Genomic DNA, 13,046 nt, shown 5'->3' with positions numbered 1-13,046 from the left:
TCACATGCAGGAAATTACATGGCTTGGGTTCACAGCGTACAGAGGGAAAATATTTCCCAAAGTCAATGCTGCAGCCGAACTATCTCCTTTATTGTTGATTAGTTGCCTCTTTTCTTCCTCAGAGTGATTCCCTCCTAAAAGATGAAAGGACAATTTCCATGTTAAGTGGATTGCTTCTCTCAATTGTGTCGGTGAAGGCAGAGTATCTATATGTGCACATGTGAGCGAGGGGCTTTTCAACAACTCAGATCTGATAAGGTTTTGCAACAGCTTCCATCTATTGGATTTTGCCAGCTCTTAATGTAGTTCTTCCAAGCGCACTGTCTTTAATACAGGCACAACAATAACATTATTCTGTCCGCATTAGAAGATAAAAATAGAAAACAGTAATCCATGTGCATTGCTTATTAAAATACATATGTATGCTTTGCTTTGTTGTGAATATTCTAAGAATGCAAGCAGATTGCTCGACACGTCTGCGCATAATTTGATTCGTGTCATATCAAAACTTTTCCATTGAATACCATGTCCTCTCCATAGTGACAGAAAAATGAAGAACATTAATTCTTCCATTTTTTAAAAATAAGACGTTCCATCTGTTAAAGAAAAGTCATAAAAGTATTAAAATTCCTGGATGTGGCAACTGTAAAAAATTCTTTTTTCTCCCTTTTTTTGCTGCCATACAAAGAAGAGGAGAGAAGGAAGCTAAAATTGAGAGCTCTGCAGGATTAAAAAGAGCTACTGTTAAATGCATGCTCTATATATTTTTTTTTCTACTCAAGGGGCCTATTGTTTGAGAGCAATTTTCTCTTTATACAGAAATATTGCTCAGCAGCTACAGCTCTTTAAAACTGGCTGTGTAGAACACGTTAGTATCACCTTCTCTGGGTTTTTTTTCCTAAGGCAAACTGTGTTTTCTTTATCTTCCACTATCTGCTGAGGATAGCTGTAATCTCAACTATGTTACCCATTGTACATAGAACCTATTCCCAAGGCTATAACAAAGATAGACATAGATGTCAGGAGAAACAAAGTATTCACTCACACTGACAGGTTTATGTTTCTTCATTGTGACCTGTCAGAAAAGCCAGTATTTCAGGGTTTTACCGAGATGTTGCATTACGTCCTGTTATATTAGATATAACGGGGCATATATATTAAATGATAATGAATTACCTATAGCTTGCTAAAAACATTAAGTAAGTGAGTTAGGACCTCAAACAGACATGCTTACAATGAGCAGAAACCTAAATGAATGTTGCATATAATACAACCCCAATTACAAAAAAGTTGGAACTGTTAAAACTGAGACATTTCACTATTTCATGAAAAATATTAGCTCATATTTTGAATTCTGAATATTCTGAATTTGGAAGTGAAAAAAAATCCAGAGGAGCATTTAATAAAGAAAAATCTAAAGTTAAGTGGCCACAGGTCAGTAACATGAACGGGTATAAAAAGATAACTTCAGAGTTTCACAAATCTACAAAAAACTGTGTCTGCAAATTGTGCAGCACTTTCAGAATAATGTTTTTCAATATAAAATTAGGAAGACTTAATAATATCTCAACATCTACAGAACATAATATCATTAAAACACTCAAAGAATCTGGAGAAATCTCTGTGCGCAAATGACAATCAACATCATGGTCTTTGGGCAAAGTGGAAAACTGTTCTGTTCTGAGGGTGCAATAATGCCTGTGGAACTTTTCATATCTAAAAAGACGCCATCAGTGCGGAAAGGTATTTACAGGCTTTAAAGCAACATAATTTGAAATATTTTTCAGGGAAAGCCTGGTATATTTCATCAAGACAATGCTAAACCACATACTGCATTCCTTGCAACAGCATTGCATTGTAGTAGAAGAGTCCAGGTGCTGAGCAGACTGAACAGTCCAGACCTTTTTCCAGCTGAAAACATTTAGCATATCGCTGAAAATATGAAAAAGACCTGGGAATGTTGAGCAGCTAGATCAGAAAAGAATGGGAACACATTCCTCCCTCAAAATCCATCTACTGGTCTCCTCAGTTCCATGAGAGGATGCTACATAGTGGTTAATATGGCACTGTCCCAGTTTTGTTTTATTTAAAACATGTTGCTTCTATCAAATTTAACCTTTTTTTTTTAAATGATACATTTTCACAATGTAAACATTTAAAATATTTCTGTTCAGTTAATCCCATAAACCCATATTTGAGTTTATGGAATTTGCAAATCACTGCAAATCCAACTTTTTTTGGAATGAGGTTGTATTTTTTTTAACTTAGTATTACTATCATATAGATTCTCTCAGTGTGACATCTTTTACACTTTGGTATGATCTACGTGTTCATACTTAGAGGTATGAATAACTTTATGGGAAGATTCTAAGCAAACATAAGTAAACTTTTGACCTTTGAACTATATTACTGCTGAGCTGGCAAAGTCATTACTCTCCAGAAAGATCCACTGATGCAAAGAGCATAATTCATATAGCATAAGCTGAGAGCCAACTAATCAGTGTTCAGAGTGGGTATAAGTCTCCCTCACACACATCAGGTGTTTGCCAGTGAAACATATCCCAGAGGACAACAGCAATGCTCTGACTGTCAGTCACTGCACTACTGTCCGTAACTGATTTATCACATTAATTTTATTTGTTAATGTCTGTTTGTTTTTTTTAAATCAGCATCTGGGTACAGTTTATGATTTTTTATATGAGAAGATCAAATTTTGTATTATATATTCCGTAACTTTACCAGCGCACATCATCAGCATTCCACATCTAATTAGTAAGAAGAAGTCATCACTCAATACAGGCTGCTCTACTGATGCAGAATCATAACAAGCAACGTGTTGAGCATAAAAGATGATTATTGTAGTTCATCATTATAGTCCTAATTCAGTCCCAATTAAATTCAGCACTTCAGGCATGAGCAGTCTGCAAACAACTTTTTTTTTTTTTTTTTTTTTTAAATAACATGAATATACATTTCTGTTTGATAAGACTGACATGAGATGTGCACCTCTCATCTGTACCAATAATTGAGATCAAAATATGAGCAAAAAGTTCAGAAATCCACAAATGAAATATGATCGTTTCTTAGTCAAATTAATGGAAACACAAATAAAGAAAAGGAAGACAATAAGATGTTTTCACTTCTCGTGGTTTGAACTCCTCCCAGTTTGATGGAAAATCTCTCACTGCTGGACAAAAAGATGTATGTGTTTTGTGCACAGCAGAAAGAAAGTAATATTAGAACAATGTCTTGACCAAGACATCAGTCTACACTAACCTTCTGACAGTGTTGAATCTGGAAATTTCTCATGCAACTGCATACTGTTTTTTTGTTAAAAGTAACACCTGGCTTATGTCTGAAACATCCATTTTAACATTTCAGACAGCATTTTAAATTGCTTATTGATTAATTAATCAATTAAGCCAACCGTGACTACCTCAATAATCCATTAGTATTGATGCCAGGCAAAGTTTGACCATTACTAAAGTAGTGAAGCAAGGAGAAGAAGGCCTTTTTGTTTCTGTTCCGTGTAGCAGAAACTTAACAAAAAAACAACAACAACAAAAAAAAAAACCAATAGCAGAAGAGTGTAATATGTAATTAATCTGAACTAAAACAAACTCAAGTGCATATTTGCTGCTTAGAGGCACTGCTTTATCAAACAATAGAAAAGTGTAAGAAAATAAAATTTTCATTGTGTGCCAGACTCATGGGACAAAAACCAGGACAGGCATGGAACTAAAAGAAAATAAAAAAACACAATACCCCTGAGCACCAGTGCTCAATACAAGTAGAAGAAAAACTGTGCTAAGATTTATCAAATAACTCTTATGAGGTCAGAACAGTCTCGGTGGGGCTAAATGGATAATTCAAACTGAATTACCCAATCATCACGTGACCAGAGGTACAAAGAAACATCTAGCTAAATACTAATTACTGATGGTATGCTTTAGGTCTACTTAATCAAAAGAACACCATCTGCTGTAAATATATAAAGATATAAAAAAAAATTTAAAGTGGCCTTTTCATTGCATTACAATAAAGACATCCCTTGCACTGCTCCTAATTCTTTAACTTGGGCAAACGTAAGAACATAATGGCACCTGAACCGGAAAAACAAAGACAAAGTGGCTACCAGAAAAAAAAGAAAGTGCATAATTAGAGTGTTTGTTTCCTCACACAACCTGTCAGCAACTTTTCCACCTTGATGTTTTTTTACTACAATGCAACATTAACATTAACAACCGAATACAAGACACAAGATGTTGTCACTTTTGAGTCTAGCACACAAGTGACAACAATAACTCTGCCAAGTTAAAGGAGAAAATGTTACATCAGATGCTTCTACAGGTTTGACGTGTGATGTAAGTGTTTCACATTGTATACTTCACATTAGCCCCCTGATTGATGGGGCCAATCTTATCTTAAACACCTCATAGTACCGAATCACCCAAAAAGAGCCCTTTGTTCTCAGACTTTAGGCTTACTTGTGATTCCTGGGGTTTTAAAAGTAGAATGTGAGGCAAGACCTTCAGGTTTCTGGACATGTTATGTTGCAATAGGTCTAGACTGCTGGAGCTGCTGGTGCCTTCCCATGATACACGTTTCTTCTTCACTCGCCTCTTTTCATTCTCCATGTGTTTATACACGATTTTGCATTTAATCATTAGCTATTATTAATCGCTGGCTCACTTTGTTGTTCTGTCTTCGTCCCCTCATGCAGTTGCAGCAGATGACTCCCTCGCTGAGCCTGATTCCGCTGGAGGTTTCTTCCTATTAAAAGGGAGATTTTGCTTCCCACTGTGCCACTTCCCACAAGTGCTTGCTCATATGGGGTCATCTGATTGTTGGGCTTTTCTCTGTATTATGACAGGGTCTTTACCTTACAATATAAAACACCTTCAAGCTACTATTGCTTCTATTTGTCACTATATAAATGAATGGAATTGAAATGAACTGATTGGAAAATTGCAAACAACACACAAAAACATGGATCTGTCCTACCTTGTATCAGTGGTGCAGACTGTTGCTGGTGCTGTAAAATTTTCTTTGGGCTCCTCAAGTGATCTGAAGTGCCAAGAGTACCCATCCTGTGATGGTTAACACACCAGGTTCTCTGAGCTCACAAGGTGTCCACAATCCAACACAGCACCTCTGGGATGTGGTGAAACAGGTGATTCACATCATAGACGTGCAGCAGATAAGGTGCTAGCAAGGTGTACCCAATTAAGTGTCTCCTTAGTGTATGTGCTGTTGCTGATTAATAGCAAATAAATGTATTAGTCATTCCACAAGGACTTTACATGTAAACAGAATGGCCTCAGGCTGTTGGACTAGTCAACAAGAATCGTGTGACCTGTAAACTGTGTTGATGTGAAATATTGTTATTAAGGATCATTATCTTAACCTATAGCTGGACAAGCTGCCACGGCTCATTATTTTTAATTACCGCCATATTTTCAGCTTGTTTCTACCAGATATATATACCCTACTGCCTTATGAGCAAAGTTATGAACAAACATTTCATGCTGCAGATAAAAAATTTATATGTTTCAAGTTCAGAATAGAGGCCGGTATTTTTTTTGAACCAGGCAGCGAGTTTGAATAACAGAACTTTATTCAGATATCTGAAAGATGAGCAGCATTGCTTTTTATAGAAGAGATTTTCTATTTTGTACTGACAGTGAATAATCATGTAATATTACAAAATGCAACAATATCAACAACAAAACACGAGAAAGGGCTGTGAATGTGAATACCATCAGTGTTGCACTTACACTTGAAAATCTGATCTAAATTCAACATTTAAACCTGATTTCTAGGGCTGCCAGAGGGGTTACTGGGAAATGTAGTAACTCTTCAATTGAACAAGAGGAAGCAGGTTAAGAAAATTAAGTCCAGCAAAAACTCTGACTCAGAAATCTTAATTTTACATGAAATATGTGAATGCCACACTGTGGCTAAATGGATTTATATTTTTTATACTTGGAATAAAGTCCAAAGATGAGTTATTTCTCCATTAAGGGTATATTTGCATTCTCAACTAACCTGTTTGCTGCAGGCACAGAGGAGAATATTTAAAATTACCTTTGAATATTATGGGCAGCAGTACAGAAAATTGTTTTTCGTGGCACTACATAAATCAGCTCTTATTTAGCATTCATTCAGTCATAGCATAGTTATTATTTACTGTATATATTTAGATATTTATTTTCAACCTCACAGTTGGGGTAAGGAACCCTTCCACTATAACTATGTATTTCCCCTGGAGCATAAAGCCTTGTTGGGCATTTTCTTATTACGTCCAATTAAGTTAGCTTGAAGTCACTACATTTGTTCAGGCTATATGCATCCCTGGGAGTGTGTTAAATCAGACAGTCCGCTTGGATATTCATTTTCATACAAATGACCTCCCTTTGCACAAAGAAAGCAGTCTGAACTAGAAAGCGCTTCATTTTGCGTCAACCTTTCATTCAGAAGGAATGAGGAGGAAAGAGATAGGAATTAATTTGCAGTGAGTGAATGGGTTTTGACAGGGGCCTATTTCACCAGCCGGTGTCAGCGGTATCCTAGCTGTGCAATAATGCAATAAGGAAAACAATCAAAGAGCGACCTGCAAAGCATCTGACCTCACATTTTGTTTTGATATAGACTAACTGCATTGTGCAGCAGACTTACACCGGCCTCTATGTTCTGCTGATTTATAGAAATAAGATAGACTGAAGTGTGGCACCAGAAGCATGGTTATTTTCATATCGGCTTTGTTCTGCGAGATCAGTCAGAATGTCTCCAGCAAGGAGAGACAGTCTCTTTGAAACAAACGGATAAACTTTCATCTCATTTTTCCCACTTCTCTCTTGTTTCCACCTCACTCTTCCTCAATAACAATAAAGATTTATAGGAAAAAATAGTGCAAAAACTGTGTAATGTAACTTAGGAATTGGGGTTTAATTTATGAACAACAGGAACGGTTGTTGGGGAAAAAAAATAATACTAATTGCTATAATGATGCAGCATCAGCACATCACCAAGATGCTGATTACACAAACTAAAACATAAAAACATCAATAGCTAAGCAATTAATTGCCAAAATAACGCTAAATATCACTTTATTAAATATATATAGATTGAAAAATGGACAGCACTGAAAATGAAATACAAAAATATCACATAACTGACAGAATAATTATAAGCATGGATAAAAAAATAAATTAAAAAAAAGCAACAACACACCGACACCCTTCATGCCAGAGGCGGAAACAATTAATTTACTGTGTCTAGTTGTCATTAGACAAGGACTTTTAATGCAGAACAAATTTCCAAAGATCAGAGACACTCCAGAAGCAGGAGGCCTAAAAGTGGATTACATGCAGCAGTGCAACATGTCCCCATCATTTCCTCTCTTAATCCAATCATGTCCCAATTACAAAAACCCAAGATGAAGTCAGGCAGGGACAGAAGACGGACACTCTAAATGTAAACACGGCTTTCTGGGGCCATTTTTGACAGATGAGTTTATGCCCTTTGTTTTTGTGTATTTATAAAATAAACCAAGGAGTCAGCCCAAGAAAATTTAATAAGGGAAGAATTAGCCAAAGTAATCTAACCACAAGAAAGAAAGGAAGGCATGAAGATATTTTCCTACAGGCTCCAAAATCCAAGGACCAGTTAATCATCACATTGTAGAATAAACTGAATCCTATAACATTGTTTGAATTCCCTGATGGCTATGAATACCCCTGATGGAAAACACAGCTCTTTCTCCAGGGACAGGGAGACCATTTACTGCTTCATAATGTTGTTTTCTTAACTGCAGATCTAAACCATTAACTCCTAATTACTATGATTTCATTTTGTAAAAGACACGTCATATTTACTTTATAGAGGATTCCTTGACTGAAAAAGTTGTTTTTTAATGGGACACGACAGGCGCCATGCCTTAGTCACAGAAAATGTTGTCTTAATTAAATTTGGCTTTAGTGCTCGTTTCTGCTTCGACTACGACAGAAACAAACATAAATAAGTGCTTATTTTTGTGGATGTTGTACAATTAATTCTCAAGATTTTTTAGCAAATATCATCTAATGTCATAATATTGTCTCACTCTCAACACAGACTCATTTAGCTCCAAATGTTTTTGCATTAGACTTTTGATCTTTTGATTAGGTGAGTAAGACTAAGGAAGAAAACTGTCAAGTTAAAACTGAGATTTACAAGACCTCAGTGAAGTTATTTTTTTAATCTGTAATTCAGAAGAATTTCAAGCAAATACAATTATTAAACACAACATATCTACTGGATTTAGAGTTTTGGTCAAATAAAAGTGTTGTTTCTTAGTCTGTGTTCCAAAATTTGAAAAAGTGTATCATAGCCAAATTACACCATAATCACAAAATGCACCTAACATTAAATCATAAAACATGTATATTTAGAATTAAACAAATTTATGTTCTATATGAACATTCTGCATTGGCAGGATGTATATGAATGTACCTTTTTTGATTCAGAGTGTTTACTGTACATAAAGACTGTAAACATGTGACTTTCTGTACCCTAAAACCAAAATACCTTGGTAACGAGTAATGCAGTGCCACATCTCCACTGCTCTGTTCAGCCCCACTGATGCAGTTTTCTCCCTGCCTCAATACAGATTCACTGCCGCTGTTATTACAGCCATCATTTCACAGAGCCTAAGAGGCAGAGTAATATACTATTTTATAATTATATTAATATAGAGATATTGTAACTGTATATATTTGCAGCTTCTTCTTTTTTTAGTTGAATAAATGAGTTTTGCATTAATCATTACATTAATGAATCTTCTTTATTAACAGCAGAGTCTACATGCATGAGACAAAAAAGAAATGAAAATGAAAATACTTTTTTTTTTCCTAATAAATTTTCAATAAAACATTTGTTTCATTGAATGTAATGTAATGTTTCCAGTCACATAGTGATGCTTAAATATAACTCAACTATATTAAATATATCCCATAAATGCACATTTATACTTACTTTGGATTTAGTGAACCTTAATGTGACCATATGTATTATGTGACCGTTTAAGTTTCTTGTGTATTTTCAGACCAATGTCATAGCGTATCGTATTTGACAAATAGTCACACTGATACTAATTATTTAGTGAGGGAGTGCTGTTCTTGAGGCTAATATATTTTGCCTAAACTGGTGAAGCTCTATGGCCTGCTTGTACGTCTAAACCATTATTCCTCACAAATTAAGTTGTGAAAGAAAGGAAGAGTTGGGTTTATGTGCCCGAGGCCTCTTGTTGACCTGAATCGTGAAATCATTCTGCTGCAGCAACAACAGCGTGTGCACGTGTGTGTCTGTGTGTGTGCCCATGTGGGTGTGTATGTGTTAGCCTTGGGTAGCACGGAATGCAGGTCAGTAATTACGGTTAGCTCAGTTGAGCAACACTGTTAATCTGTTGCTGTCTATATATGGATGCAGCTTTATCACACCTAAAGGCACAACAATTACTCTTTTCCTCTAACTTCAAAGTGGGTCATTAAGCACGACAGGACGAATGTATATTTCTAGATATTTAGCCTTGAAAAACATTTTAACACTGAGATTCATCCTGATGTCAGTGACACAGCTATGACAGAAGCCTGTCACATTAGAGGACAATTTAAAGCAGACACTTCGCAGAAAGAGTATATCTCTGGCCGGTTTGACAGCAGCATCATAATTAGACTAATTGTATGACTTCATTAGTGCATCTTTTCAAAGCAGCGCTGGGTAATAAGATTTAGAGCTCACATCTCTGACAGTTCTGTTCACTCACCTAACCCCACCCCGCCCCTTTTTGTCTTTGACATCACCTCTTTAAAGATTCATAAGCCAGGGCGATTTACATAAAAGTTAAAGTGTCTGATTAGTCGTATTACACCCCATTCTGACCGGCACGGGCCCTGCAGGGACTGGAGGATTGGCCAAGGTTACAGCTGAGGCATGTGCTCATCAGCATGTGATGGGGCCCACCATGACGCTGGGCATGGAAGAGATTTTGAATTTCTTTGAGAGTGGAGCTTTTCTACAGTTTTACTTTATTTTACCTTCATGTTGCATTTAATTATTGATAGTACTATGTGGGGACCATTTAACAACACCATTATTTTGACACTAACTACACAGAATTCATTTGAAAATTAATTCACCAAAGAAGTAGCTGTATTTATAACAGTCAGCTACTTTGCATGACTCCATAATACACAGAGATACTATTTTGTGCACTAAAATGAGTAACCATGACGCAACGCTGAAACAATTTCAGTGTTTTCAATGCACATAAAAGGCATACAAACATTGAAATTGAACTTATTCATTGCAAATCAATTGGGGTCATTAAGTCAAAATTTGCATTTAAATAGCAACATTAAAATGTTACATAGTATTGCAGAATAATGTCCTCATTCATATTAAGGCATCATAATTAATGGGTGTTTCCAAGGAAACCTAAGAAACCTAATTGCTCACAGGGTGGTCTCATTATAGCAGCAAAATAACTCTCCGCATAAAAATGGTTGACCAGAATGTAGAAACCGAGAGCAATTAATTAATGTTGGATAGTAAGAACACAATCAAAAAGTAAAAGTTATAAATGATCCTTTTATCTTTAAAGAACTAACATTTCTCGGTTTTCTGTGAACCTCTTGTCATGGGTTTTCACCACACGGGCTCATCTTTCATTTGGAACTTTTTCTGAGTTTAGCCTTTTAAGTGTGTCTTGAGGTATTCTGTAGAGGACCCCCAAGCTAACTCCTATCCAGGCAACATCCCAGAGCTGAGCAGAAGTCAGAAATGGTCTATGACTTTTAATAGTTATATCTATATGTTTTCTCAATCTGCCACCAGAGGACCGTATTAAATGTGAGCTCCTGGGGCGCTCTTCGTCATGTCTTGATAAGAAAGCAGTGACGCTTGACCCTAGACTGGGTTTGAGAAGTTGATTACAAAGTCTTTCTTATCAAACATGAATTTTTAATTGATTTTTTTTTTTTTAAAGCTAGCAGCAGCCTGTTAAAAGTTTTATTTCAAAAAGCTTATTTAATTAAGAAGGTGCAATGCCTATAATATTTCAAGGGCAGCAGTGCACTTATTTTTCTCTCATCTCCTCTATTCGTTGTCAGCAACGATGCTGGCTATTTTGAGTGGGTAGTATGTGCAGTGCAAATTGGAAGAGATACTGGGCTTATGGAAGGTCTAGGTGGCACCATTGCCATAGCACTGACATTTTGTTGTTTGTTTTGCAGGATGGAGCAAGAGGTGAGGAAGGTAGCCATATGGCGGGTATTTATCAGCCGATGGCTGCCAGAGTGATTAAATGTGAGCTGAAGGTGAAGCTGCAGACGGCTGAGAGAGAGAGAGAGAGCAGGGCCTGATGCCTGGGGTCTGGTACCAGGTTGTTCATCATCTCCCTTAAAGGAAGGTCAACAGTCCAATGAATCACGCTCACCACCAAACTTACAGCTTGTTCCCTGTCAGCTTTACTGCATTTTCCTCCAGTTCTCAATGTTTAGCTGGAATCTAATCCACTCCCTGTGTCCTTGCATGAGCATCTTTACAAGAGATTTGAAGCATCCAAGACACCAAAGTCTCTTAATTCCAATAATCTTTCATATTTTTCCTAGATGTGACCAGAAAGGACTGCTGACGTCAGTAAAGCTATATGTCAGCAGTAGTGAACTGGTGGTATGACAGACACATAATGGGATGGACAGTAACCAGAATTAAATCAGAAGTATGAAGCCTGTTCCAAGATTTGTCCTGATGTCAGCAGCAGCTGATGCAACAATATAACAGTGTACAGCATGCACGCGTTAGAAAGACAGTAGAACACTTCTGTGTGTATGTTAACAGGGTCACAGTGTTTCTTAGCTGCACTGTGGGACATTTTTAAAGAGCGTAGACTTTTTATAAATTTATTCAACTGCGAAGAGAGGGATTTGGCCTAGAATAGCGCAGACTATGCGAAATTTGACAAGGGAACTCATGTTTGAGGAAGAGTAATCCCCCTTCATGTAAAAACAAGGAGAAAAACATTCTACACGAATGTTTTTCAGACCATGGTGCACTTGGGTAATACAAATTGGTTGACTATATGAAATATATGCGTTTTGAGCCATCCTTCATTTCTTTATATTTTGCTGGAAAAATGAGGACCTGGTGCAGAAATGTATTCAAACATACCCAAACATACATGGATATACAGAACTTGAACTCTCTTTCAAGCTTTCTTGAAATTTCTTTAAGTAGTTTTCAGGAATAGTTTCTTGATGTACGTTGAAAGCTCTTCTTTGGATGGTGGCTGGTTTTTGTTCTGTTCTATGTCAGGATGAGCTTGTTGTGCCTCTCTCCTGATCACTGTCCAGGATATACCAATGACAACCAATAATTTCAATTTGGATTCATATCAGACCTCAATAGAAGACTTCAATAAGGTCCGCTGCCACTGATTTTAGGTCCAATTCTTGTGTAATTTGGCATAAATCAACCTTTCCCCCCTGTTTCCCTTCCTTATAATGGTTTCTTGACAGCCATCTTTCTTTTCTGATGAGGCTTGAGTAAACAATAATCTCAAGAAAGTCAAGTTCTTTGGACGTAGGTCAACACTTTTCCACAGTTCTATTCAAAAAACAAAGAATTCCCACTCACATGAATACTACAAAACTAATAATTTTAGATCAACAACAGGTCGAGATCTACTCAGCACACAATAGTCAAAGACATAAAACCAGGGTAGTGCAAAAATGTCAGAGAGGCAAAGACAAATCTAAATAAGAAACCGGTCCAGTTAGTGTTGGTGATGTACTGCGGCCAGCAGAAAAATAAAAGAAGGAATAGAATTAGACAAGAAGAAGGTGAAATGATATTTACCAAGCAAATCTTGTCTCTGCTCTTCTGGTCTTGTTATTTCTTTATATGTATACAAGATGAAAATTTGAAAGAAAAGAAAAGCGGAGATTTTGTAAACAAAGTGATATTGAAATATGAATGTTAGCTGAGTTCACTTGTTAAGTCGATGG

General features: G+C 36.5%; 1 protein-coding gene across 2 annotated transcripts in view; it reads left to right on the top strand.

Annotated features, from left to right (window-relative positions):
- Positions 1 to 12,102, top strand: part of LOC309694007 (uncharacterized protein) — a 125,562-nt gene extending 113,460 nt beyond the window's left edge. For both annotated transcript variants that reach the window (XR_014272769.1, XM_082513700.1), the window contains exon 4: positions 11,274 to 12,102. Coding sequence is in view for 1 of the 2 variants with exons in the window: in XM_082513700.1 (XP_082369826.1) it covers positions 11,274 to 11,402 (129 nt within the window). In the remaining variant the exon portion in view is untranslated. The remainder of the gene's footprint in view (positions 1 to 11,273) is intronic.
- The last annotated feature ends 944 nt before the right edge of the window (positions 12,103 to 13,046 follow it).

The sequence above is a fragment of the Aulonocara stuartgranti genome (assembly GCF_965226115.1).
Source record: "Aulonocara stuartgranti genome assembly, chromosome: 18".
In the NCBI taxonomy this organism is placed as follows: domain Eukaryota; kingdom Metazoa; phylum Chordata; class Actinopteri; order Cichliformes; family Cichlidae; genus Aulonocara; species Aulonocara stuartgranti.
Note: the sequence above shows the minus strand (reverse complement) of the source record. Positions and strands in the feature narration are given on the sequence as shown.